Source organism: Eumetopias jubatus, unplaced genomic scaffold (assembly GCF_037043125.1).
Source record: "Eumetopias jubatus isolate StellerSeaLion01/CBP00866 unplaced genomic scaffold, mEumJub1_p1.0 scaffold_10, whole genome shotgun sequence".
NCBI classification, from domain to species: domain Eukaryota; kingdom Metazoa; phylum Chordata; class Mammalia; order Carnivora; family Otariidae; genus Eumetopias; species Eumetopias jubatus.
Genome location: NW_028274816.1, coordinates 87,533,298 through 87,560,830, shown reverse-complemented (window position 1 = coordinate 87,560,830; position 27,533 = coordinate 87,533,298). Strand labels below are relative to the sequence as shown.

The 27,533-nt window shown below is 55.2% G+C and overlaps 1 protein-coding gene across 4 annotated transcripts; it reads left to right on the top strand.

The window, feature by feature from the left end:
* Positions 1-11,417: 11,417 nt before the first annotated feature.
* GPRC5C (G protein-coupled receptor class C group 5 member C) lies at positions 11,418-26,915 on the top strand. 4 transcript variants are annotated; one of them, XM_028112298.2, is made up of 5 exons: positions 11,418-11,506; positions 17,729-18,811; positions 21,382-21,476; positions 23,666-23,815; positions 25,504-26,915. In XM_028112298.2, the coding sequence occupies exons 2-5, from the start codon at positions 17,761-17,763 to the stop codon at positions 25,534-25,536; spliced, it is 1,329 nt and encodes a 442-aa protein (XP_027968099.2). In that variant the 5' UTR covers positions 11,418-11,506; positions 17,729-17,760; the 3' UTR covers positions 25,537-26,915. The 4 variants fall into 4 exon arrangements, with proteins under 4 accessions (XP_027968099.2, XP_027968100.2, XP_027968098.2 ...); XM_028112297.2 differs by lacking the exon at positions 11,418-11,506 and adding an exon at positions 11,628-11,899; XM_028112299.2 differs by lacking the exon at positions 25,504-26,915 and having other exon boundaries at positions 23,666-24,201.
* The last annotated feature ends 618 nt before the right edge of the window (positions 26,916-27,533 follow it).

Sequence of the window (27,533 nt, the reverse complement as noted above, 5' to 3'; positions counted from 1 at the left end):
AGGTCTATGGGGTTTTACACACCACACAGCGTGTGTTGTGGGAGGAGTTGTGTCCTCTTACCCACTTGAAGAGATATGTTGAAGTTCCAATCCCCGGACCTGTGAATGTGACCTTCTTTGGAAGTAGGGTCTTTGTAGATGTAATCAAGTTAAGATAAGGTCACACTGGAGTAGGGTGGACCCTAAATCCTGTATGACTACTATCCTTATAAGGAGGCCATGTAAAGACCCACACTGGGAGAGGCCACGTGACAACAAAGCAGAGATTGGAATGAAGAAGTTGTGAGCCCGAAATGCCAAGGATTACCAGCAACCACCAGGAACTGGAAGATTCTTCCCTGGAAACTTCAGAGGGAACATGGCCCTGCAGACACCTTGATTTGGGGCCTCTTGCCTCCAGACCAGTGAGAGGATATATTTCTCTTGTTTAAATCTACCCAGTCTGTGGTACAACAGCCCTAGCAAACTTCTATCTCATGTTTACTTCTATTCTCTGACTTGATCCTCCCAACCACCCTGTTAGCTGCTGTTATGTCTGTGACAGCCAGCCTCCAAGATGGCCCCACTGGCCCCACCTCCTGATATTTACTTCTCTGTAGTTCCCTTCCACACTGAAGAGGGCAGACTTGTGTAACCAATTGGATATTGTGGAAAAGACGTGCGTGCCTTCCGTGGCTAAATTTCAGTTTCTGCTCTGCCTTCTCTTAGAATAATTGCACTGGGTAAAGCCTACAACCATGTCCCGAGGCCATATAAACAGCCTGTGGAGAGAGGTCTACATGGAAAGGAACTAAGACGTCCAGCCAACAAACAGCTCCACGTAAGGGCGCCATCTTAGAAATGGACCCTGCAGTCCAGTCCACCCTCCTGATGAGTGCAGCCCTGGCCAACACCGTGACTGAAGCCTCATGAGAGACTCTGAGCCAGACACTCCCAGTTAATCTGCTCCTTGATTCCTGACCCACAGAAACTGTGTGTGTCGAGATAGATGTCTGTTGCTCTATGCCATTAAATTTCATGGTAATTTGTGACACAGCACTAGATAGCCAATACATTTTTTCCTATCCCAACAGAGACACTGTGTACAAATTAAGAGGCCAAGGTCTGGAGTCAACTATCTTAGACTAGCTCTTGGCCTTAAACAGGTAAGTTCAGCTTCTCTGAGCGTCCTCATTTATAAGCAGGTAGAGTCATTATAATTCATGTTATAGAATGTTGGAGAATCAAAGAGAATTAAGGAGTTAATACATAACTTATAACAGTCCCTTGCACGTAGTAAATGTTATTGTTATTATATGGGTGAGAAACAGCCCAAGAGAGGTGAACAGATGTCTCCATGGCTACACAGCCGTACTCAGGAGTTAGGCTGAGTCCTGAACTGAGTCTCTTAACTCCCTGGGCAGTGCTCATGCTTTAACTGAGGGACTGAATGTGCACCCTGGATGAGTCTACAACTTCTCCCATTTCCTCCCCTGCAGCAGGCTGTTTCAGCCATGAAGCACTGTCCATAGCTGGCCATGCACGTTGTGCTGGGGACAGGGGGAGCCAGTCAGGTCAGACTGTGGGTCTGGCCCCGGCCCTGGGAGAACCCCTGAGTCCCTGCAGGAGAGAAGCTGGAAAGGCATGCGAGACCAGGCAGCAGCGGGCAGGCACCCTCTGAGGGGGCTTTTCTGGACCACACTTCATTGACAGAACGGGTCCTAGGACAGCCCGGGGTTAGGAAATGGCCCAGAGAGCAGGACAACGGTCTTGAAATGCAGTAAGGTATTAGAGCAAAAGGGTTGTCGGGAATCAGTCTCTGCGGCTCAGGCTGCTTTCATTTGAACGGATCAAAGTGACCTTGGACAAGCAAAGGCCCAGGTGCTACCAGCCCCCATGGGACAAGTACCCACTCCTCTTTTTCCTCTAAGTCTGTGGCTCACCTCCCACATCTGATAGCAGGAAACAGTCGGCGGTGAATAAGGCAATGGGAAAAAGGGGCAGAAATTTAAAAAAGGCAGCGGCATTTGAAATGTACCTTTGAATGAGCAAGATCACCTATGGAAATTGGATGCGAAGAACCTCCAGGTGTGCTTGTAGCTAATGACCAGGTGTGCAGCTCTTTGGAAGACATCAAAGAAGCTTACTGGGTGTGGTTTTTCCTAAATTGTCACCGAAGAGTGGCAGAGTATGTCTCCTCAAAATATGCCTCTTTGGCATAAGGATTATTTTGAGCCGATTATTTTGAGAAACAGCGGACTCCCGGAGAAGCTCTGGAAACTGTCAGTTACCCTTTTGTAAGGGAAAATCTATATTTATAAAGGAGATCTCCCTTTTGTAAGGGTGTCTCCCTCTCTGTACCAGGAAGAGAAGGACAAGGCTCTAAATCATGAGAATCTTACTAACCCAGAGGCACCCACGTCAGTCTGCGTAACAAACCTTACTCTTATTTGCCTTACTTTTCCTGGTCACCTCTCCATTACTGGCCTTCCCCCACGCCTTTCTTTCTTTTGTCTTTAGCTGAAGATAGTATTCAGGACTGAATTCTAAGTCACCCCTTGAAGTTACTCATTTCCCCTGTATACACATTCTCTCCGAAAACTTGTTTGTTTTCCTCTTGTTAATGTGTCTTTTGTTAAAGGGTTCCCAGCAGAGAACCTAGAAGGGTAGAGGGAAAATCGTCTTCCCTCTCCTACTTCACCATGACCCCAAATCCCCCACACCAACAGCCAAGGCTCCCATGTCACTTCAGCTGATTTGCTTTTTCTCTGGAGTCTTACCATTTCTAGAAAGATGAGGTTGGTTATGAAAAGGGAAGACCAGACATCAGCAGAAAATAATTGAATGATGGCTGCCTCTGACCTCCAGGAAGAGGAAACCTACAAGGGGTCAGCTCCAGAAAAATGTGTATGAGGGCTTGTCGTTGGGACTGGCTCACATTTTTGTTTTGAGTTCTGCCCCCTTCCTGCCTTCGGGATCCTCACCTTCCAACAGACAAGGGTCCGGCCAGTGCTTATCACTGCAGTGCTGCCCCCACTGGGGATGCCACACCCTGCACTCTCACTGCTTGTCTCCCCAACAAGACCCCGTTCCCAGGAGTGTGTCCATCTAACCAGACTGCTCTGTGACCACACACCCTCATCAGCAACAGCCCCTCAGCCCCCAGTCCTGCCCATCACTTTACCCTCCAGTGAAGTCTTCAAGGTAGATTTGTATTTTGGTGGCTCTTACACTTTATCAGCATCACCATCATCTAGAGCACTTGTTAAAAGAGAGTCTGAGTGAGCCTTGAGCTCTGAGGAACCGTTCCCTCATTAGGATGACTTCAGACAGAGCTGGAAAATATTAGGGGAAGGAGCAGGAGGGCAAGACAAAGGAGGAAAAGCCTCATAGCAACTTCCTGACCCTTAATCATGCCTTTAACACAGGAGGGGCCCCGAGGGTAGGTGTGGGGAGGAATAGAGAAAACTGCAAGGCTCTCGTTTCCTGGAACCACTTCCGCTGGGGATCCGCTCTGTGCTTCCCTAACCCTGGCGCCACCCTTGCACTCACATTCCCAAGTCCCTCATTCCGGAGAAGCAGGGAACCTGATCCTTCACGGAGCCTGCATGCCTTTTGTATTGTGCCTGCATTTCCCCTTCCTTTCCTCATAGCTGACTGGAACAATTCTTGGTTTAACCTTGCCTCCCTGGTTCTTAAGGTCAGTGTGCATCACTAATCACACTTGGGGGGCGTGCACCTTGTAGAACAGGCTCTTAGGCTTCTTGGCTAGAGATTGGGTTCCATATCCAGAATGGGACCCCGGAAATCTGCTTTTTATTTTTTAAAGATTTTATTTATTTATTTATTTATTTATTTATTTATTTATTTATTTATGGGTGGGGGAGTATGCATGCGAGGGAGGAGTAAAGGGAGATGGAGAGGGAGAGAGAGCATCCCATGCAGACTCACCTGGAGCAGGGAGCCCTCAATCTCACATCTCACGACCCTGAGATCATGACCTGGGCCAAAATCCAGAGTTGGTGGCTCCACCACTGAGCCACCCAGGCGTCCCGAAATCTGCTTTTTACACGAGCAATGCAACTGGTTCTGAAGCCGTACACTGCGGTTGGAGAAAGCCTAAGAACCAGCCTCAACACTGTTTCTGTGAGATGCTCTCTCCCTACACAGACCGGGCCATGGAGATGAGCCTAGGGGCAGAAGGTCCCAAATCACGGGCATTCTGGCCAAGGGCTCTCGGATCTGTGGTTTGGCATAATCTTCACAGCAATCACAGGGGACGGGGATTATTACCCCGTTTCACAGACGAGCAAGTTCTGTGCTCTCTGGACAACTCTGCTGCTCCTTCTAGTTCTAAAAGTACAGTTTCATGACAGGAGGTCAAATGCCACCCCTAAGCCTTATGTCCATCACCTTGTGACCTTGGGTGGGCTCTCTTCCCATCCAGGCCTCCAGCTCCCACATGAGGATAATAAAGCCAGCTGCATCATCTCCAGGGCCTTCTATACAGGCTATCGAGAAATAGGTTAATCAATGGGGGCTTAACTTTGTCGTCACTGGGTTTGATTATGACTCTAATCTTCTGTCACCCAAACTCAGTCTTCATACTTTATTGCTTACATTGCAGAATTAAGTCATACAGTCTCAATTAAAAAAAAAAAAAAGGAAGAAGAAGAAGGAAGAAAACAAGGTCTCAGAGGAATTCCACCACTGGCTTTATCTGGGAGGGACTGTGCCATTAAGCCTGAGAGCGGGTTAATGCTACAGGGTGGGTATGGGGCCAGATAGTAAAAGTAAAGAAGCACGGCTCTGGTCTGGCCGACTGGCAGCGAGAACACAGGCCTTTGCATCAGCAGGCTCAAGTGTACGTGGTTTATGGCCAGGTCCCACTTTAGCATAACCACAGCTGCTATTAAGACCCTCAAATGCACCATCCGTGGTTCTGAACTTTGCGTAATGCCTGAACTCTGCCTTACCATCAGAGGGGAGGAGAACAGCGTTGGAAACCAAAGGGGCTGAAATTTCAGCTGCTGCCAGGCAGCCCGGAGCTCCAGCACAGTCCCAGAATAGCGCGGCTAGGTTCCCAGCAGCGTCGGGCTGCACGGCAGCTGGCCTTCCGGCAAGGGAGCCCCAAGCTGAGCGGGGGGGATCAGCTGGGACTGGACACCACCCAGAAGCCAGCTGGCTGGGCCTGCCCCGCTGGAGCGCCGTCTCTGGTGAGTGCCGTGAGTCTGGCTGTCCTGTGGCACCCTGGCTTTCTCCATCACCTCGGGGTCCTGGCTGAGTTCAAGAGTCAGGGTGCCCTCTGATCCCAGGCAAGCGGGTGGGGGCAGCGACTCGGTCTTTTGAATGCTGTTGAGAGAATTGTGTTGGTGGCTGGCGGGGCTGGTGAGCGGGCCCGAAGGCAGGGCGGGCTGCAGTGTGTGCGGAGGGGACGGGAGTGACCGTAGGGGCCAGCGGCCACCCAGAGAACAGGGCTGGAGAAGGAAGAAGGGGTTAGAGAGGGAGACAGGTGGCCCTGCCGTAGGCCGGGCAACTGTCTAGCACAGCACTGGCGGGAGGCTGGCTTCAGAGGGTGAAGGGACTGTCAGGAGAAGGGACAGAGTCAGCTCGACGCCAGGGGCTCTGTTGCCAATGTCTCTCCTGTGCAGGCCTGTCCAGATCCTTCCTCTATTTCCTCCCTCACAAATATTGATTGAGGCCCTACTATGGGCAGGGCACCAAGGGAACCAAGACGGATCAGGTACACATCTTTCCCTCAAAGAGCTCACACCCTGGTTGGAGACATAAGACACATACATTAATAAGGTGGAAAAGCTAAGAACCATAGGAGAGATGAGAAAAAGCACTTTGCGGGCACCCCACAGAGAAATGCAAGTCCAGTGGAGTTCAAACAAATGGGTTTTAATCCACGGCACATTGCTTGGCCTTTATGAACCTCAGTTTTTACATCTATAAAATGGAGAGTGTATCTGCTTTATTGAACTCATATGGTTATAAGAATCGAATATATATAAAAGACACTTGAAAATCATACAGCGCTACACAGAGGCAAGCTGTGATGAGGATTGCATTATCAGACCAGCTAGCATTTCTCTGAACTTCCTGGCCTGGAATTCTGGGAGCCAGAGGGAGCCAGGGATCTGAGTAGGGGGTTCATGACCACCGCAAGGCCAAGGCTAGACCCTGAGCCTGCCCTTCCCCTTCAAGAAGGCAGCCTCACTCAGCTCCCAGCCGGTCCGTCCGCTATTCTGCTGATATTTATTGCCTTATTTTATTGTGTGTATAAAGCACTATCCTAGGGGCTGCAAGGAAGGACAGACATGAAATCTGAATCCAATCCCCACCAAGCATATCAGCAATTAGAAAGGCAAGATATTTATGCATAAGATACAATTAATGATGCAGAGTAGTACTAGGCTAGCAAATTCGCCTTAGAAGGGGAGCTCTAGGAGAGAGTGGGAGGAGGACTGAGGGGTGGGGTCACCAGCCAAAAATTCTGGGAGAAGCACAGGACTTTAAAAGGGGACTGGAGCAGAGAGATCCAGAGGGGGCTTTCCGGACTGAGACTTGGGCGGGGCGTGTGAGTAAAGCCACAGGAAGGCAAGTCCAGTGGCCAGACTGAGAGCTGACCTCTCAGGCTGGAGTGGGGAAGAAGAGGGGTTGAGGCTGGCGCCCGGGGTTGAGTGCAGGTTGCAGAGGTCTTGACTGCTGAGCAAACAAGCTTAGTCTTTCACTTCAAGGCAGTGGGAGCCGGCCAAGTTGTCGGCAGAGCGAGGGGGTGAAGTCAGGGAATGTCCCCCGATGGACGGCAGTTTGCAGGGTGACTGGAGGTGTTGAGGAGTGGAAGACTGTAAGCGAGGTAATCAGCTTGGGGCCAGGTAGCCGCTGGAGTGAGGTAAAAGGTACCCCATCCCTGAAATGTTCTCAGATGGGGGTGAGACCCTCCCTCCCCCGAAGGTAAGGGGGAACTAGATGCAGCACTGTGTGCACATTTGTTTTTCATTTTTGGAAGGGGCTCATGGGGGGAGGGGCCTGACTCCTTGGACCCTCTGCTTTGACCCTGCTTCCTAGATCCACTGTGTGTTGATGGACACTCTCCAGACCTGGGCAGCTCAGAAAATCCAGTTCTCTCCTCCACAGGGAAGTGGTCAGTGGCCACTGAGCCATGGACAGGGAGAGGGGATAAGGAGAAGCAGATTTGTGGCCACTGAGGATGGGCTTGGCAGCAGGTGACATTCCAGCAGGCTCTGCCCAAGGCCCACTTCCGGGTACATTTCTAGAGGGATCATCCATGGGTAACCAGTTGTGGGGAATTGCTGTTCAACTTGCCCGCTCCCAGACCCCTGGCTTCCTGTTTCTTAAGGTGCCACCTTGGGACCTGGGTCCTTAAAAAAAAAAAAAACGGGGGTACCGACTAGTGCAAGCGTCAGTCCTATAAACCTAAGAGAAAAGGAGACTTAGCCAGACACCATAGGCTGGGCAGTAACCAGTTAATATGGAGCCTGGGAGCAAGGAGAAGTCAAATGCACAGTCTGTTTACCAGCCAGTTGTGGGGCACCCAGCCGCCTGGTACAGGATTCCAGGCACCTACCTGTCAGGGAGCCAAGAGTCTCCACCCTCAGCTCAGGGAGGGACTGTTCTCGCTTCACTGGGGCCAGGCCACAAGACCAAGGGCACTGAACCCTGGTGGGGGTGAGGGGGCAGCCCTCCCCCTCCCCGGAGAAGGAAATGGCTCCTGAGAGCAATTCCACCAGCTGAAGCTACAATGTGTACTCCTGCTCCCCATGCAAAAGGAAGTCCCTCTACAGAGCAAAACTGACCTCTAGCCTCCTCACCCCCTGTGCCCCAAGCCAGGTGGTCAAGTTCCTCTACCTGGACTCTGAATGGAGGGCATTGTTGGCTCAGGGGCAGTGGACTTCTCCAAAAGGCAATGGGGCTTGCCTGCTTCCCAGGAAGGCCTTGTGCCGTGGGCAGGGCAGGTGTGGTGGGCAGGGCAGGTGCATACGGCTTGCTCGAGGCCCGTGGTTTGAGGGGAAGGTCGGCGGCAGACTACTCTCCAGGGGCTGGATCCCCACTCTTACCACTACGGTCCTGACCTTAAGACAATGGAGCTACCCCCACGTGACCGGCTCTGTGCCAGATGTCAGGGACCACAAGATGCGTGAAACATGTCCCCCTCTTGAGAAGGGCACAGTCTAATTGTGGAGACAACAATTGACAGGCCTGATGAAGATACACTGGGCTAATGATAAATAAACAAATGCATCAAAAGCTGTAGGTAAAGCAACTCCCATGGTTCTTTCTGGGGAAGGTGAGGAAAACTTCACAGAGGGACACTGGGGCTGACCTTTGAGGCAGAGGTGATTTTTGCAAGAATTTTGGTCAGAGAAGGGGGGGGTGGGAGGGAGAGGATGTTGGAGGAAAAAGAAACAGCAGAGGCGAAGGCCCAGAGCATGGCATGATAAGGGTATTCCGATAACCGTAAAACAGAATTGAAAGGTCAGAGAAGACAGGACTTTAACTTGACAGGACTAAGATTAGAGGGGATGCACCAGGAAAGGAGAGGCTGACTGCTGGGCACCTGGGGCACCTGTGAGGGGCCAGCTTGTGTGAGGAACATTCTAGACTCGGAGTCATCTGGATGTTACAGCAAGATGGAAGGGTGGGGTTATCGTGCCCATTGTACAGGAGAGGAAAGTAGGGCCCAGGGTGATGCAGTGACCCATCCAGATCACAGATGGCAGGTGACAGAGCTGCTTCTGACCCTGGGGCCTTGTCAGTCCCTAAGCCTCTAGCAGCTCAGAGAAGGAAGGCTGGGATGGATGAAAGGAGTTTCCATGGCCCAAAAGGAACTCAAGCACCAAATATAAGGGGAGGGAGGGAGCCAGACACTCCCCGACAACCCATTAATCCAGGATCTCTCTGCACAGTGGGTGGGCAGTATCCATAGGGGCTGACTTCACAAACCGTTATTTTCTGGTTAAAACGGGAGTTCATAAAGGCTTATATGCCTACGGGTCATTAAACTGGGTGAATGGCATTTGGGGACACAGACAACGCTGTACCCGGAGTTTTGGAAAACAACACACCTCTCACATGACATCCCTTCTAACCAAGGAAGGCTGCTGGTGTCCAGAAGCACCCCCCACCCTCACAGTGGGACTCAGGGGGGCTGGAGTGGGGTGGCGCTCTCAAGATCTGGACCTCCAGTCCCACCACCCCACAGCCAGCCAGGCCCTGCCCCAGGGACTAAAGCAGAAGGCACCAGGGATCCTGGAGGCTCAAAGGGCTGGGTCATCTGCCCCGAGGGCCTTGCTTTGTTTTGAAGGCAGATCTTGTTCCAGAACGAGACGGGGTGAAAAGGGACCCAGCAAACCTTTCTCAGAAAGCTGTCCTACATTTCCAGTGGTGCCTACTGCTCAGGGCTGGCAGGCCTCTTGGCCCACTCCCAGTGGGTGGCCAGGCACCCCATACCCCAACCTTACCCCTGCCTGGGCAGGAACTGATGGGGGAAAACTTGCCTCTTGGGAGAGTCCTCTGTACCTAAAGGAGTTCCAGAAGCTTGAGAGCAACCCGAGAAGATGGGTTGGATCCACAACTCATCTGCCCCCGGCCCACTTCCCCTACACCCGTCCCCGGCTCTCAGAATTGGCTTTTCACATATGCTAAGGAGCAACCCTCCCAGCAAACTGATATGGACAATACCTGCCTTGTTAATGAAAGCTACAGTCAGAGGCCAGAGGGACTTACCCGCTCACTTAGGGCTTGCCTTCCCAGCGCCGGCACCTGCCTGCTACACCCTCACAGGAGGGTCCGGGAGACGTGGGACCGGGGTGGAGTTAGGGGAGGGAGACCGAGAGTAACGCACAAAACTTTGCACCAGAAACGCGCTCTTAATCTTAATATTTAAAAAGAACGGAAACAATTCAGTGATCACCGCACTTCCCAGACTTGCAAGCGAGAGCAAGGCACAGGGAGGGAGGCAGGTTCTAGAAAACGCAGGGCCCCACCGCCGACCCCGGCCGCGAAGCACACGTTCCCTCCTGGACTGCGAAAAGCCGGTGCGCGAGGGGAGGGGCAGGCCTGAGGTTTATCGCTCCAGCAGCTCCTGGTGATTCATTGAGTTTGACTTCTGCCTGTCGTAGATTGAGGCACACAAACAGCCCCGGAGGTACCCCTCCCCTTTCCCCGCGCCCTCCCCCCAACCTTCCCACCCCCGAGCCCGGGACCAGCCGCTCCCCCCGCCTCCCGCGCGCTCCGGGCTGTGCAAACACGCCCCCCCTGCAGCCCCGCCGCCGGCTGGCTCCGACCGCGCGCTGCTGGCGATCCCCCAGGCAACTCGGCGTCACGAGAACCAGCACCCCGGAGACCCGGCGCCCTGCCCTCCCTCCGCGTCCCCTGGGCCCCGGCCAGGCCCAACAACCTCTCCCTTCCCGGTGCGCCGCGGCCCCTCCCGGCCTCCCGTGCAGGCCAACTAGGCCCCGCTGGGAGCCCCCCGGACCGCTCAGCCCACCTCCCGCGGAGCCCGCCAGCCCCAGGGGAAGGCGGCCGGAAAAAATCTGTTGTTTACTGGGCCGGGGAGGTCCCAGACTGGATTCACTAGCCCAGTTCTGCGGTTCCCTTTCTGCTGAATCCTGGGGCCGGAGGGGAAAGGGTGGCAGCTGGCTGATCCACCCCGGGGCAGGGAGTGGGGGTGGGACGCGGAGTGGGGCGGAGGATACCCGAACTCGTGGAAAAGTCCGCGGGCGGCGGGAGGGCTGGACTCGGAGTCAGGGCCGTTGCGTCCCTGAGCGCAGGGACCGCGGGGGCCGGGTTAAACACTGTACCCCGGGGAACATGACCGTGAAGGCTAATTAGGACAAGTCGGAACAGGGAACGGGGACGCGGGGAGGGGAGCGCGCGCTCAGAGTCGGACCGTGTCTGAGGCGGTCGCAGGAAATCCGGGCGCAGGGGAGTCCGGCCCAGGGCGACGTTTGCTCACGGTTCCGAGGGGTTCCGGGCCCGGCCCACGGCGGTAGGGGCGCTCGCGGTGTCCCCCCCCCATGCATGTTTGGTGACCCAGCTGCTGGGGAAAGGCCGCGCGTGTTAGAGGCGAAACAGTCGGCGTGTGGTGTGTCCACGTGTGCAAGCTCGGGGAGGGGAGGGGGCGCAGAAGGCGTGACAAAGACGGACTTTGTGTCTTGAGTGTGCGCCTCGCTCTAGCCCAGAGCAGCGAACTGTGCCCGGCGTGTGTCCCTCACGGGAGAGCCAGGACGAAGGTGACGAAGGCTCGGTGAGACGCACCAAGGTGGCCCCCGCGCGTGTTCGTGTGTGTGCGCTGGGACATGCGGGGCAGGAGAGGTTGCCCCAAACCGCTTTCCGGAGGGAAAGCCGAATCGTGAAAGTGAGTGCGCGTGAGTGCGCGTGAGTGCGCGCGCCCGCGTGCGGGGGCGTGGCAGTAAACAGCAACAACACTCTGGCCAGCTCCGCCAGAAACTCCGAGCTCCCTCCCCGGCCGGAAAGTGCGCCTAGCCGGAGCCTGGAGGTGAGTCGGCAGGGGGGAGGGTCTGGCGGGCTTTGTTGCTGTGCAAACGGATTGCACATACCTGGTGCGCTGCGGCCGCCCGATCAGCTCCTGAATGGAGGTGATGTCACGGTGATGCAGGCGCCGGCCCACCCTCGCCCGGAGAAAGGAGCCGAGTGCGGGGAGAGGCCAGCGCCAGAAGGAGGGACCGAGAGCGGCCAGCCCAGCCCAGCCCAGGCTCCCGGGAGAGGCAGGCCCTGCGCCCCGAGCCCCCGCCCGTGCCCCGCCATCCCAGGCCCGGGCTTCGCCTGGCTCCGCGCCCTCCGCCGAGCCCCTCTCACCCCGCCCGCGCTCCGCTTGGAGCTGGAGGTGGCCCCAAACGCCGCGCCGAGTGGGGCGGGCGGCGCGTCCCAGGTAAGGGCTGCTGCCTTCCCGCTCCGCCCTCCCCTCCGCCGCCCGGAAGAGCCGGGTCGGGCCGGCGGGCCGTGGGCGAGGGCAGAAGCCCGACTGTGGAGGACCGGGGGAGGGGGAGCGCGGAGGACGCCGCGCCAACTCTGCTTGGTCGCAGAAACTTTACAAACCCGCGCAAGCTGGGGACCGGGGGTGGGGGAAGCCCGGCGCTGTCCCGAACTCCACAGTCGGTGCCCCCTCCACTCCCGCTGCCTCTCTGCGTGAGTCCGCGGTTAGCAGCGACTGGTGGGCCAGCCTCCTCTCCGGTGCCCGAGGATGGGGAGAGCAGGTTTCTGTGGCCAGAGGGAATGCGTGAGACAGGCTGGGGTCCCTACTCATTCTGCATCCAAGGCTTGGGGAGCGCCAGTGTAGACCCCCGGGGTGAGGAGGGAAATTCTCAGAATCTTCCTGTAGGAAGTTTGGATTCAGACCATAAAAGAGCCGCTACTTCTGGCAGCTTGGCTTCTAGATCCCTCCTACCCCCCAGGGCTTTTCCAGGGCCCTTTGCAGCCGCAGGGGTTGGGTAGTGCCCCTCCATCCTGAAGCCCGCAGTTTTACACCCTGGAAAAAGCCAATCATTTAAAAGCTCCATGATCTTGATCCTAAAGCACAGGAACCAGAATGTGTCAAAATAGGTTTTTTTGCACTTGGTGGTCCCCACCTTGTGTCTTATTACGTGTGGGGGGGGGGGTTGGGGTGTGGGGCGCATTCCAGAGTGGCATTCCAGAGCAGACCCTTGGGTTGAAGACTTCCACGTTTCAGAATGCTCAGGAAATTTTGGCCCAAATGTCCACGTAATGCGGAGGTCTAGGCTGAGGTTCCCGGAAGCCCCTCCCTTCCCAACCTGATCTCTGATCCCTCTTATTGGTGGGTTTAGTCGCCAGAGCCCCTGGACAGGAGTAAAATGATAAGGCATAAGTACAGGACTCCAGACAGGGGGGTGGGATGGGGGAGAAGGGGAGGAGGTGGGAGGGCTGTTGGTGGGTCCATCCATCTCTCCTGATAGGCTGCTGAGTGCTGGCAGTCGAGGAATGAGGATGCTCTGTGGTATCCCTGGGTGAGCCTAGGTGCCTTTGAGAGGGGGCTGTCAGGGGTCATGGCACCCTTATATGTAACCACAGGCTGTGTGTCTCTATCTTACTCTGTCCTTGAGCCTGGGAGATGCAGACCAGGGCGGCACTGTGAAGCCCATGGTGTCCTCTTCAGGGTGGTCTCCTATGCCCTGGGGGTTCTTGGGTTCTGGTGTGAATGGTGGGAGGTTAGGAGGGGGTTGTTCTGGAAAGATGAGAGGGCCTGACCGCCTCTGATCAAGCCAGTCAGTGCCAGCTCGCCTCTGAACCCACCCCACTGCTGAGGCCTCTCTGCTCCTCCTGGAGAGGGAAACTGGGAGGAAGGGGATTCTGGAACTGGATTGGGCTGACTCAGACCAGAGCTGGGGTGCTGAGTGGCTGAGCTGGGGAGAGGCCGATTTCAGAGGTGATTAAAAATATCTGTATGACTGATTCCAGGGAGGTGAAGCAAAAGGGCCCCTTTGTCCAGGAAATAATCCGAGACTGGGCTGTGCTGCAGTGTTGGTGTTGGAGAAATTCATGGGGCGGGAGGTGGTCCCCCTCCCACTCCCCTCCTTGGTCCCACTGAGAACCCTGAAACAGAAGATGTGACTCCACACTGAAGAAGGCAGGGGAGAAGGGGGCACTGAGTCTGTTCAGCGAAGTCTTTTTTAAGTGCATGCTCAAATGTCTACTCTGTTCAAGGCACAGCACGAGGTGTTTGCAGGGATGCTAAGTTAATAATACGTCTTGTTCACTACCCTCACACACCTTCCAGCTTGGTAGGGGAGACTCATGCACAGAAGAGCCCTCAAGGCTCAGAAGACAGCCAGGAAGTGCAGGCTTTAGGGACCCGCGGGAGGGAGAGCCTCTTAGGCAGAGCTGGGTCCCTCTCTTTGCCGTGCTCTTCCCCTTCTCCGCCGTGTAAAAAGTGGCATGGGTTGCCTGGCTGAATCTGCACTCGGGGAGGTCAAAGGACAAATGCAGAACTCTGCTGAGCTTCCTTTAAATCTGCTGGCCTCCACGGATCACTGCCCTAGGACTGAGTAGGTGTATTCCTGTCTCCATACTCACCCTTGCATTTTTCCGGGGAACAGAGAAATGGATTGTGTCCGGTGGGAATGGTTTGTTTCATCTGGGGCTGGTAAGTTTCAGAGCCGCCCAGCAGCCAGGTGCCTGGGCGGGGAGGAGCAACAGCGAGAACAGGTAGGTTCCTCTTTCCTTCTTGGGGGTTCTCCCCGCATTGGTGGGGCGGCCAGAGAGCTGCGAGGTTGCTGGATGCTGGCAGGGTAAAGGCGTGTACTTCTAAGAGCAAGATGGCTCAAGAAGAGTAAGTGACCAGAAGGGTTGTGGAGCTAAATGGGACCTGGCTTGGTTTTGTTTTGTTTTTGCCATGACATGGCTGTTACCAGATCTAAACTGGTAGTGTGGGTTTTGGTACCCTTTCCTGCTGCGTCCAGTCAGTCCTTAGATTTTATCCGGGAAGGATCGCTCAGATCTGGCCATTATGGCTTTACCTTTGGCCTCGATCTTTAAACGGGTGAATGTGTCCTCAGTAAATCGATTGCCTGTGCTTTTGGCCAGATTCAGATCTGAAAGCACAACCCTAGTTATGCCGTGTTTGTGCAAAACACAGCTTTCAGTTGACTCCCCATTGCCTTTAGAATGATACCCCAACCTCCTTCCCTGTAGCATTTCTAGTCTGTGTCTCCCCTTACAAACTCAGTTCATACTTGAAGGTGATAAAACACTGAATAAAATGCTGTTGAAAGGTCTTCTCCGTTCTGTCTTTTCTGACCCCTCAGTGGGAAGAGCTTCCTCCTCTGTGTTTCGGAGCACCTTTCCCTCCCCCAGAGGCAAATTCTGTTGTGTGGCACTTACCATTTTCTCACAGACCTACCTTCTCTCTCGTACTGGATTTTAAAAACCATCAAGTCAGGGAGAAAGACAAAAACAAAAAACAAACCGTCAGGCCAGGGACCGTATTTGTTCATCTTTGTATTTCCCAGAGCTCTGAGAACGACTGGCTTTGTCGTCCCCACCCCCCTCCACCCCCGCCGCCAAAATGCACAGTAAATATTTTCCGATTGGGAATAATTGCCTGTATCTAATCTGATACCTGGGGGCTAACTCAGGGTGGCCTTTCTCAGGGCTCACTTCCACATCTCCAACTTTACCGGGGGTTCTGGCTGCTTTGCTATGAGCCCCAAACACCCAAGATGGGGTTGAAGGCTTAGGAACCCATAGCGTGTAATTTGCAAATTACCTCTTCCCTGGAGTGGTTCATTGTTTCTCCTTACCCATCAATCCTCCACCCTTCTTTTTTCTTTTCCAGCACTTGTAAATACAGTTTATGCTTTATTGATTTACGATTGCACAAAGTCCCCTACGAAAGCTTATTTAAATCTCGATGCAGGGGAAACGTGCTTTTGCGTTAGAAGTCAAGAGAAACTGAGTTCTGACCCTGCAGTTACTTAGGAAAACAACAAAGATGTTAGCTTATTAAGATTTTATTTATTTATTTTTTAACAGAGAGAGGGAACACAAGCAGGGAGAGTGGGAGAGGGAGAAGCAGGCTTCCCGCCGAGCAGGGAGCCCGATGTGGGACTCGATCCCAGGACCCTGGGATCATGACCTGAGCCCAAGGCAGACGCTTAACGACTGAGCCACCCAGGCGCCCAAGATGTTAGCTTATTAAGAGTTAATGATAGGTAGTATTTGGAGGAAAAGCAAGCTTAACTGAAAAATGAAGTACCTGAGGGCACCTGGATGACTCAGTGGGTTAGGCCTCTGCCCTCGGCTCAGGTTATGATCCCAGGGTCCTGGGATTGAGCCCCACGTCAGGCTCTCTGCTCCACGGGGGGCCTGCTTCTCCCTCTCCCTCTGCCCGCAACTCTGCCTGCTTGTGCTGTCAAATAAATAAACAAAATCTTAAAAAAATTTTAAAAAATGAAGTAGCTGAGAAGGTCGAGATACCTGCAGTATTTTCAAGGGGCACTTTGGGTCTGTAGGATACGTTAAAGGACTTTGAAAATTGACGATCTTTATTATGTGGGTTTCACTTAATTTATGGGTTTTGTTTTCCTTGATCCGATAGCACGTACTCTTCGGCTTATCAATTACAGAGAGACAGTTTCCATTGACTGAGATTTAGTACTTTTGTTCGCCTGTTAGAAATTAGGTAACTAGGAATGGTGAAAACTTAAGGGGGTAGACTATGCATCGCTACCCCCAAGGGAAGAAGAAAAGAGGTGGGAAGAGGTGGAACGTGCCATTCCCCTGAGAGCCACTAGTGGTCACGGTCATCCTGGAAAGCTTGGTTGCCGTCTTTCCGGAGAGTTCCGGGGACCCAAGAAGTGCGAGAGGAAGAAGCAGGGTTATAACTAGTTACTTGAAGTGTAAGGGGTAATTTAATGTGCATATCTGTATTCTGCAGTACTTTTGAACTTGGCTGTTTCGAACATCGAGATTCTCTGTTCTCCAAGTAAATTTAAAGTCTTTCACTGATTGGATATTTAATTTCTCTTAACCTGCCACCTTCTTTATCTCCACACCACACAAGGACAGTCCAGCTGGTGTTGAGAGCAGGGGTTCCGTTTTCTTCGCTGCTCATCTACAGGCCTTGGTAGAGCCGCCGTCATCGGGACTGGTCAAATGAGGAGTACGTAGAGTAATAGGGTACCTTCCTGGTGTGAACGAAAGATCCCTTTTTTGCTTTCTGGCTACAGTGCCTTAACGTCTTCCATGACAGATGAGTTCCTTTGGGCGTTGTAGTGCCCTTCCCCACTCTTGCTTTTAAAAATGTTAATGCCTCGGGCGCCTGGGTGGCTCAGTTGGTTGGGCGACTGCCTTCGGCTCAGGTCATGATCCTGGAGTCCCGGGATCGAGTCCCGCGTCGGGCTCCCTGCTCGGCGGGGAGTCTGCTTCTCCCTCTGACCCTCTTCCCTCTCGTGCTCTCTATCTCTCATTCTCTCTCAAATAAATAAATAAAATCTTTAAAAAAAATAAAAAATAAAAATGTTAATGCCTCACAGGAGGATTTTTGCATGAAGTCATTAACTCCCTAGCTAGGAAATTATTTTATCCTTCGCTTCAGCAACCGAGCTAGACAAAGAAGTTTGGATTCTGAAGAGGAGAGCTGGTGTGAAAAGTGGGCAAATGAAGGGCAGAAAAGGGAGGTGGTAGGGAGGAATCCCAGAGAACTGTCTCTTCGTTTGCTGTGGCTGCAGGTCATGCTTTTCGGGTGCTTGTGAAGTACCTGCTGTGTGAATGAGTGCGTGGCAGGTTGGCCATGGATGTGGGCATCACAGGGGCAGAGTTGAAGGGCACAGTGTCAAGGCTTCTTGAACTCTGAGAGTGTCAGGGCAGGGAGAAAGTGTGGAGTGGCTTGGTTTTGACTTGCTCTCAAACCCTATCACCCTCAACCCAAACCTCAAGAGCTCAGGGAAGGTTCAGATGCTGGTTATGATAGGGGAGGGGGAAACCTGAAAATTTCAGTGACAGATTCCTCCTTTTCCGTGAGTAGGACCAGAGATGACAAATGGGCTTCATCGCATTTGCCTCTCTGGTCAGTTGATATGCGTCCCAGGAGTGCTGTGTCAAGAAGGAATCCGAAGCCCGTGGGGACAGTCTCGTGATCAGCTCGCACTGTCTGCCCCAGTTCAGGACGGGGGCAAGCAAGCGACTTGGGTGTCAGAGCCTGGCCTTGAAGGACTGATTTTGCCTTCTCCCTCTCTGTCTCTAGGGACCCAGCCGGAGCCTGGCCTGGGAGCCAGCATGGCCATCCCCAAAGCCTTGCTGACGTGCCTGGGGCTGCCTGTCTTCCTAATCGCAGGCGCCCAGGCCCAGAACCACGTGCCACCTGGCTGCAGCCCGGACCTCAACCCCCTGTACTACAACCTGTGTGACCGTTCCGGGGCCTGGGGCATCATTTTGGAGGCAGTGGCTGGGGCGGGAGTTGTCACTGCTTTTGTCCTCACCATCATCCTTGTGGCCAGCCTCCCCTTTGTGCAGGACACCAAGAAGCGGAGCCTCCTGGGGACCCAGGTCTTCTTCCTGCTGGGGACGCTGGGCCTCTTCTGCCTCGTCTTTGCCTGCGTGGTGAAGCCTGACTTCTCCACCTGTGCCTCTCGGCGCTTCCTCTTTGGAGTCCTGTTCGCCATCTGCTTCTCCTGCCTGGTGGCGCATGTCTTTGCCCTCAACTTTCTGGCGCGGAAGAACCACGGGCCGCGGGGCTGGCTGATCTTCACAGTGGCGCTGCTGCTGACCCTCGTGGAGGTGATCATCAACACCGAGTGGCTGATCATCACGCTGGTCCGCGGCGGCGGCGAGGGTGGCCCTCTGGGCAATGACAGTGCCGCCTGGGCCACGGCCTCCCCCTGCGCCATTGCCAACATGGACTTCGTCATGGCACTCATCTACGTCATGCTTCTGCTGCTGTGTGCCTTCACGGGGGCCTGGCCTGCCCTGTGTGGCCGCTTCAAGTGCTGGCGGAAGCACGGGGTCTTCGTGCTGCTCACCACGGCCACCTCCATTGCCATATGGGTGGTGTGGATTGTCATGTACACGTACGGCAACAAACAGCGCAACAGCCCCACCTGGGATGACCCCACGCTGGCCATCGCCCTCGCTGCCAACGCCTGGGCCTTTGTCCTCTTCTACGTCATCCCGGAGGTCTCCCAGGTGACCAAGGCCAGCCCAGAGCAGAGCTACCAGGGGGACATGTACCCCACCCGTGGCGTCGGCTACGAGACCATCCTGAAAGAGCAGAAGGGCCAGAGCATGTTTGTGGAGAACAAGGCGTTTTCCATGGACGAGCCAGCCTCAGGTAGGCGGAGGGATACCCTCCCCGCGTCCCCCGTCTGTCATTCTGCATCCTGGACGGCAGGATGGGGGGGGGGTGCTGGTCTCCTGAGGGAGATGGAAGGTTCTCGAATGATCACTGGTGTTCTGCCTTCAAGCCCCTAAATTCCATTTTTAAGTTTTTGTTTTGTTTTGTTTCTAGTACTCCTGTAGTTCATGAATATATTTTCATTGTAAAATTTCAAAGACCACAGATAAAATTCCCCCCAGCTGGCTCCTCCCAGTTCTACCCTGTTCTTTCCTATTCTGGGCCACCTCTGACTGGTATTTTACCTCCACGTGCCTCCGTTTCCTCATCTGTAAAATGGGGATGATAATGGTTCCTGTTAAATAGGGTTCTTGTGAAGATTAAGTTAATGCACGTGCCCAGCACTTAGAAATTACAAGTATTAGCTGTTAGCTGTGTGTATTCCCATCCTTTTACTGTGATTACAACCACCCTTCCCGGACTTGTTTCTCCATTGTGTACGTATTCATAGTCTTAGTTTCCTTTAAAAGTCTTCTCAGTTAAGATTTTGTTCTTTTTTTTTTTTTTAAGATTTATTTCTGTATTTTAGAGAGAGTGCGCCAGAGCACATGTGCAAGCTAGGGGAGGGGCAGAAAGAGAGGGAGAGAGAGAGAAGCAGACCTCCCTGCTGAGTGCAGAGCCCCACACAGGGCTCCATCTCACGACCCTGAGATCATGACCTGAGCCCAAATCAAAAGTTAGTTGGATGCTTAACCAACTGAGCCACCCAGGTGTCCTGATTTCGTTCTTTTTAATAAAAGCACTGTGCCACATCCTGATCTCAGCAGCACCCACTCTCCAGCTGGCTTGTCCCCAGGCTCCTGTCCCGGCTCGTTGTTAATGGGATGGGGCTTTCCTGTTGGAGCCCAGCACTAGGGACACCGGCCAGCCGTACAGCCTCGGAGGGGTCAGGCTGAGGGTGTCTGGAATTGGAAGAGGCAGAAATGGGTGAAGCTTCTGCAGCCTGTGCCAAGCCCCCCCCCCTCCCCTTTGGAAGCAGCTTGAGAAGCAGGTGGGCTGGGGGGGCGGCGTGAGGGGAGATGCTTCTCCGGGACACTTGGCCAGTTGAACTCCTGGCTTCCAAAGGGAAGAGTATTTCTCTGGCATTTGTTAACTGTAAGTAAGGACCTCTAGCATTCATTGAGCACCTACTATGTGCTCGGTGTGCATGCATTTCCTGATGTGTCCTGTGGCGTACTGTCCTTAGTCAGCTGCCTACAGCCCCTTTATCCGATGTGACTGGGAACTGGAGAGCAGAAAGCCCAGGACAGACCCCTGACCCCAGCCGCGGACTGGGCTGAGCAGGATGTTTGGGGGCTTAAGACTTCAGCTGCTTGACTGTCGGTCACCAGCTCTGGGGTCCCTGCCAGAGGGCTGAGTCAGCGATGGGAAGTTCCAGAAGCAGAACTCCCTGCCTCCTCTCTACAAACTGGGAACCCCCCCATCATCTCTGTTTTGGGGAAAGGAGTGACCTTTGTCCTGTCTGGCACCTGATCTGTGATCTGCCCACGGGGGTGGCCCCTGGTCCACATAACAGAGTGGGACCAGTTGAGTGGGGGTGGGGCTTGTGCACCCACGTCTGCTCCCGCCCTGTGTCTGGCCATGAGGCCCACGTAGTACTACTCATCCTTTGTCCTCGCAAGGCAAACATTCCTGGGGCTGTGAGGGTTTTTTTCTTTTCTTTTTTTTTTTTTCTCTAAATGGAAAAATCAATCGAGTGGGCCCAGCACTTAGGAAGCCAGCCCTGTATAGTTGTGGTCCCTCGGAGCTGCAGTCCAGCAGCCTGCAGGAGACAGACATCCTTCCACCTGCCCTCACGGCACAGCCTGCCCTCGGGCCCCAGGGGTTGGTCGTCAGCTTTCCTCGGACACCCTGGGAACCCCAGCAGGGTAGAACAGATCGGGACACCAACACACCTGAAGGCACGGGGAGGTATTCTTGGAGCTGAAAACAGTACCGGAATCTTGCCAGGGTGCCACAGGACAGGAGGAATGTACATTCAGTCCTCCTGGTGGGGCTCTGGGTTGTGGGGTCCTGGAGGATCAGCTGTGCCCCGGGGCAACTGGGAGTCTCAGGCTGTGGGGTGTTTGCTCTGCTTACCCTAGCGCCTTGCAGCTGTGGCCTGCAGTGGTAGAGGCCAGAGCTGGAGCTTGGCTGTCTTGGAAGGCCGCCGAAGGCCCATGTGCCCCTCTTGGCCTCTGGCCCCGGAGGGCGCATGGGGATATGAAGGTTGCTGACAGGAGCATTTTTCTTGGCTAAAGGTGGGGGAGGGGTCCTCGCACTGCAGGAAAGCCCGAGCAGAAAGCAGGCAGCATCATGCTCTTCTTGACTCCTGACAAAGGCATGTTGGACTCTGGAGGGGCCCCCACGCCTGCAACCCTGCCCCCCAAGTGGGCCACCCCTGGCCAGGCTTCCTCCCTGGGTTAGATGCTATCCCAGGGCAGGTGAGCCCCCTCTTCCTTGCCCGAGCCCCCTGGGGAGCCCTGCCTGAGAACGCAGCCTCCAAACGGCTCTATGTTTCTTTACAGCTAAGAGACCGGTGTCACCATATAGTGGGTACAACGGGCAGCTGCTGACCAGTGTGTACCAGCCCACCGAGATGGCCCTGATGCACAAAGGCCCGGTGAGTGGGGTCCCCGGGTCTCTGTGACCCCACTGGGGGCCGTGGAGCTCAGCCTGAGCCGGCTGGTGCAGAGGCCCTGTGGCCGGTACAGGCTGGGGTGGAGGTGGTAGGGAGAAGGCAGGCTTCTCTGTCTGGTGCATCAGCCTCAGGGAACAGAGCCCCTCGGCTCCTAATGCTCTTTTCCTGGAGTTGATGTCTCTACTGCCTTCAGCTGCACTGCAGTGGGACCCGCCCTGTGTCATGGGGCATCACACAGGACTGGGGCCCCGGGCTGCGGAGAATGCAGAACAGGTCCTCTTTGAGCTGATGGGAGAGTCCAGCTTTACCCTAAAGGAGCTTAGGGAGGGACAAAGGAAGGTCTCAGCCAGGTAGGGAGGTGGCAATCTTTGGTGCCCCCGTAAAGGCACAGAGGACCAAAAAGTAGGTCTGGGTGTGTATTTACTCCTCAACCACAGCTGTCCCAAGAGGGCCTTGGCTCCCCTCCCCCCACAAGCAGGCTGCAGCTCTCAACCTCATACCTCCCCTGGGTTCTGGAAACCAGATGCTCCATTAGCCAGTGGGCGGTGGGAACAGGAAGACTGTTGGGTTAGATTCTCCCTCCGTATATGTTCCTCCCCCTGGGCTGGCAGTCGCTGTGGGGAGATGTCAGTGACCTGCCTTGGCAGGATGCTGGGAACAGGAAGCCAGGGAGGTCAGCCGGGTGCTGTTCTCATCCCCCTCTGTGCCACGAGCCCCCGGGGCACGGTGCAGTAAATATCAGAAACTTCTGATTTAGATATGAAGGGGCTCCAGCCCCTTCCCTCTCCCTAAGCTGAACCTGCTGCCAGGCGCAGGGGAGGGGCAAGGAGTCTCTGGAGGACAGCAGCAGAGTCTGCTGGTCCCAGCCACTCAGACTGTGGAACCCCCTCCTCCCCAGGGTCCTTCCTCCAGCAGCTGTCTCACCCTGGCCACCCCTCATTTGCCTGGCCACATTCAGTCCTGCTGCCCCAGGGGCCCGAGGATCTGGGTGAACAAGGATATTTTATCTGACCCGGTGATTCTCAAAACATGGTCCCCAGACCCCCCAGCCTTACCATCACTAGGGAACTTGCAGAAAATAGAAGTTGTGTGGGGCCAGGGGTGGGAAGGGCTGATGGTTAGCATCTCTTCAGTGGCATCATCGTGATAACTTGGAATCTGCCGGGTTGGGAGTACCCACCCACGGAGATGAGTGGTGACTGCAGATGGTGGCTCCCTGCCGCCCCGCCCCAGTTAAACATTGACCAGGCCACCACTGGGTAGAGCCTGACTAGGTGTGGCTGTGGCTGAACCAACTGCCCAGGTGATTCTGAGGCACACCCAGGGTTTGAGCCCCACCCGCCTAGATGTTCCAGGAGCTTCCAGGGGCCTGCAAGCTGGGGATTGCAAACCAGCGGGAGGACCACCCGGGTCTGATTCGACTGAAGGTGGTGGGTGGCTTGGAGCCCTGGGGTTAGGGATAAGGCAGGTGGGGCCAGGAGTTCAGCTTGCCTTCAGGCCAGGAGCTGGGATGGGGGCCTTTGGACCTTCCCCACCCCACAGCCATCTCTACCCCACACAGGAGCAGGGCACTGCAGCTCTAGCCAGGTTCCAGGCAGAGAATTTGAGTTTTAAGTCTCTACATCTGATTAACCCGCCCAGGCTTCAAGATAGGAAGTGTGGGCATGCCCAAGGCCTGCCGGCTGTCCTCAGCCACACAGACCTGCCGCTCTGATTGCCACTGGGTGTCCTATTGCCATTTGAGGGCTCGGGGAAGGGTCTGGGGAGAAGGGAGCCTGGGACCATTACAGGCACGTAGTAGCAACTCAGTGTGGTTCACTCTGCCTAGGGCCCCAGGATTCCCCCCCAGGAGTTGGGAGCAGGAGGGGGGAGGCTTGAGAAGAGGATCCTTCTGAAAACAGGGATGCCCTGGGGCCATCCGAGGTGACCAGAGGCCCCTTCTCATGCCTAGAGGCCTGGCGCTCTGCAGGGTGAGGGAAGGGGCTCGAGGTCAGAGGCCAGCCCCTCCGTTTCCAGAGGTGGAGTTACCTATTCCAGGCAGCCGCTGAGGCCCTGCTGGGGGGGCTTGGGGCGGGGGGGGCTGCTGGCAGGCACAGCCCTGCAGGAAGCAGAGTGTTTGTGCGTCCGCCCTGGCGGAACCTGGCTGTGAGACCTCCTGTCCTTCCTTCCAGTCCGAAGGAGCTTACGACGTCATCCTCCCACGAGCCACCGCCAACAGCCAGGTGATGGGCAGTGCCAACTCCACCCTGAGGGCTGAAGACATGTATGCGGCCCAGAGCCACCGGGCCACCACACCGCCGAGAGACAGCAAGAACTCCCAGGTCTTTAGAAACCCCTACGTGTGGGATTGAGCCGGCGGTCAGGAGGAGGCAGGCAGATTTCGGGAAGGCCCTTGGGACATGGCCTGGGTGAGGAGCCCCTGGCTCTCCTACTGCCCCTGCCCCCTCCGTGGCTCAGGGCAACTGTGCCTTGGAGCCAGGAAGGCCATCCCTGTCTGCCAATGTCTGTGTGGGTGTCCCAGGGGCTCCTACTCGCGCCTCAGTGTTTGTGGAGCTTCGTGCTCCAGCCAGATAGTGTTCTTCTTGGGGTGGTGGCCGGTCAGTGCCAACATTTTCTGGAGTCTTAAGAGAGATTCCTGCAACCTCGAGAGATTTCTCAGGCGCGTCTGTCCTGGGTCTTGCTCCTCTGTGAGGAGCAAGGGTGCCTAATAAACACGTTTTTGCTTTACGAGCCCTTCCTCTGGGAATGTCGTTTCTGACCCCAGGCTCTTGGTCACTGATGAGCCTCCTCCTCCGTGGGCTGGGGGTGGTTCCTCTTTCTCCTTCCGAATCCGGTTCACAGGAACGTTGCTGCTGATTTTTCCTTCCGTGCAATTAAGTAGCTGACACCTGCCCACAGGGAAGGAGTCTTCAGCGGAGCCTGTGTACCGTGTCGTGTCGCGGGCAGTCAGAATGAACTTCCGGGCCCAGCGCCTGTCCAGGGTCTAGTCCAGCATCTGGGCTTATCTGAGATCAGGCAGCTTTTCCTCCGGGACCCCTTCCCATCCCCACCCCGCCCCGCCCACAGCCATGCGCAAGGCCAGAGTTGGGAGGGCAGGCCCACCATAGGGCAGCTCTGCGGAGGGTGTGTGTAAGGGAAGGCGGACCAACTTCAGACCCTCTTAGCGGGGATGGCCATTCAAGTGCTCCAAGAGACGCGGTGGAGAGTCACCGGCCTGTGCTGTTAGATGGTGCTGTGCCGAGCATGGGTGGAAGCGGACAGCTTGGAGAACATTGGCACTTATTTACAAAGTGGGTTTCCAAAGGTGGGAAAGGGTGGGCGGGTTCCGGTTGGTTTCATTCCTGGACAGTTATTAACGTGTCCACTGGCTCAGTCCTTTATGGTAAACAAAGCCTTCCCACATCAGCTCCTTTTAAACCTCGTGGCTGCCAAGAAAGGTGGACAGCGCAGCATTCTGTCCTCTTTCCCGAGTCAGAATCCCAGAATCGTGCCATTTTAGGGTCAGACATGGCCTTAGAGGCAAAAGGTGGGGGCTGTCCCTCTCCCGGCCCCTGACAGAGGTAAGCAGACTGACCCACCGAGGCCACAACAGCCTCTAGAGGTGGCCCCACCAGTCAGGTTTTGTTGAGCTCTGTCTTCGAGGCCCACCCTGGGGCCGAGCCAGTGGCCTGGGCTTGGATGAGCAGCAGTGCCGTGACCCTTGGACACTGGCTCCGGGCTTTGCAAAGGGGCTGCCAAGCCCGCCCCTCCCGAGCTTGGGAATGTTTCTACCCAACGAGTCAGAAGCTATTTTCTGACACTGGTCGTAGTGGGGGGAGGAAAAAAAAAGTCTCTGTTGGAAGGGAGAGAAAGGTTGCCGGAAGAAAAACAAACTTCTCCCAGAGTTTCCCTTCTATGTCAGATTGCACCAGCCCCGCTGGGACTCAGACACTGTTTTTAGTAGAAGCCAGAGCTTGGGCCCCTGAGCGGTAGGGTCCCCTTTGACTCTTGTTCTTTCTGGTTACTTTAGGCTCAGTCCCCGCAAAATAAAACGAGATGGTAGAAGCCCTCTTCCCTGAGCCACACGTCCATCCTGATGTCCTCATAACTCTGTCTGGGCTGGGCAGGGCCCAGCACCTTTCCCGCCCTTGTCATTGGAGCTGGGAGGGACCGGAGGCCACCAGCCAGAAGCAGAGGACTGAGTGGGGGCCTGTGAAGCCCTGAGGTGCGTGGCTGGGGCCCTGGGGCCATTCCCTTTGCCTCTCCTGCGTCCCACGTGACTGAGGCCACAAGGATCTACAGAACTGCCCAGCCTGCCTCCATCCCCCATCGACGCCCTTCCCCTAGTCACAGCCCATGTGTCCCATGCTGTGGTTCTCCAGATGGCCATCCTCAGATGCCATGTCTTCACACCACGGGCCTTCCTGGCTGTCTTGGTGTCCAGCATCAGCTTGTCCTGCCTGCGCCTACGTGTTTGGAGCCAAGCCCTGGTGGAAGTGGGCTTTCTCATCAGGGCTTCCTGCTACCACCTGGACCGCGGAAGGCCCCTGAGCTGGGACAGAGCTTGGCCCGAGGCCTGGGCAGACGCTGCTCCCCTTCGTGGCCTGTGGGTGCTGGATCTTAGCCCCTTTGGTGCTTCCCTCACGTGCCCCCTTATGCCATGGCCCCATGCCTTCCCCACCTGCAATGAACTGGGGCCCATCAAGACACAAGGTGGGGTTGGGGCTGCATCCTCAGGGGCCAGCTGAGAGTCTTGGATCACATGGGCTGGGGTCTCAGCTGCTCACAGAACTGGGACTCTTGCCATGTCCTGCTGGGCAGGTGTACAGATTTCTGCCTCACCTTGGGCACCGCAAACGTGCTGGCACTCTTCTCTCCCACGACATGCTCCAGAGGGTCCTGACGGCCACCCAGGGAAGTGGGGGGCATCCTTTAGGACCCGATGATGGTGGTAGCAAGGGCGGAGATGTGCACAGCTCCAGACTCACGGGAATGAGATCTCTGTAGCATCATCTCCTGGTTTTGTCCTGCGCTCGGGTACCAGGCAGAGCTGGCTGGCCCAAGGGGGCTTCCCCAGGCGTGCCCCTGGAGCTCTGTGCTCAGCGCAGAGTCACCTCCGGGTGCCCAGGGTGGGGGGAGAGAACAAGAGCAGGGCCCGACCTCACCCTGTGGTCAGCCCACAGCTCTCCAGCACCACCCTCCTGCCCCCAGCAACCTGTGCCTTTGTTACTGGAATATTTCTCAGGCCCCACAGAGAGAGTAGGGCCAGACAGCTGCCTGTGACAGCCCCCTACCCCCCATTGCCACCATTGACCGATCATGTGCTGGGTTGCTTAGCTCCACAAACAGAGTATTACTTCTCTCTGATGGAGGGACGAGGGAGCTCTCTGCACCTCAGACTTTTCTTGATCTAGGTTAGTGGCCCCAAGATCCCTTACAGTGAATAAAGGCACTGTCTTGCTTTTTGAAGTGATAGTCTCATGTGAGTCCTGGCCTTGCCAGGCGGCCATGAAGAGCAGCCTGCAGTGAATGTGGGTTTGTTCGTCTGTGTTCTTTGGGGATCTGGGTGTTGGCTTGGGAAGGATGGGCTCCTGAAAGCTGCAGGCCACCCTGGCTCAGGGACACCCAGTGGCCCTGCTCCCTCCAGGCCTTGGCCAAGTGGAGAAGACAGAAGACAGGTGTGTTTTTAGGAGAGAGGTGCCTTACCCCAAGTGGTCCAGCCGCATCACAAATGAGCCTGGGATGGAAAAAAACTAGAAGAGGCCAGAACCTATTGCAGGTAACGTCAGACCAATACCTTGGTAAATTTCACACCCACTCTGTCAAGCTGGTTCAGCTCGAAGCAGAGTAGTTTGGACCCTAACTGCTCAGAATTAAAGGACCTTGTCCTCTGTTACTGAGGAATTCCTGTCACAGAATCCCCATGTGTTCACTGAGATTTTTTCTGGGATTTAATGCATATTTTTAACCTAGTCTCTTCCCTTATAGACCAACAAAGGCTGTTTGATTCCAACTAACTTTTTCTCGGTTGGGGATTTATTCTAAGGGAGGAAACCAAGC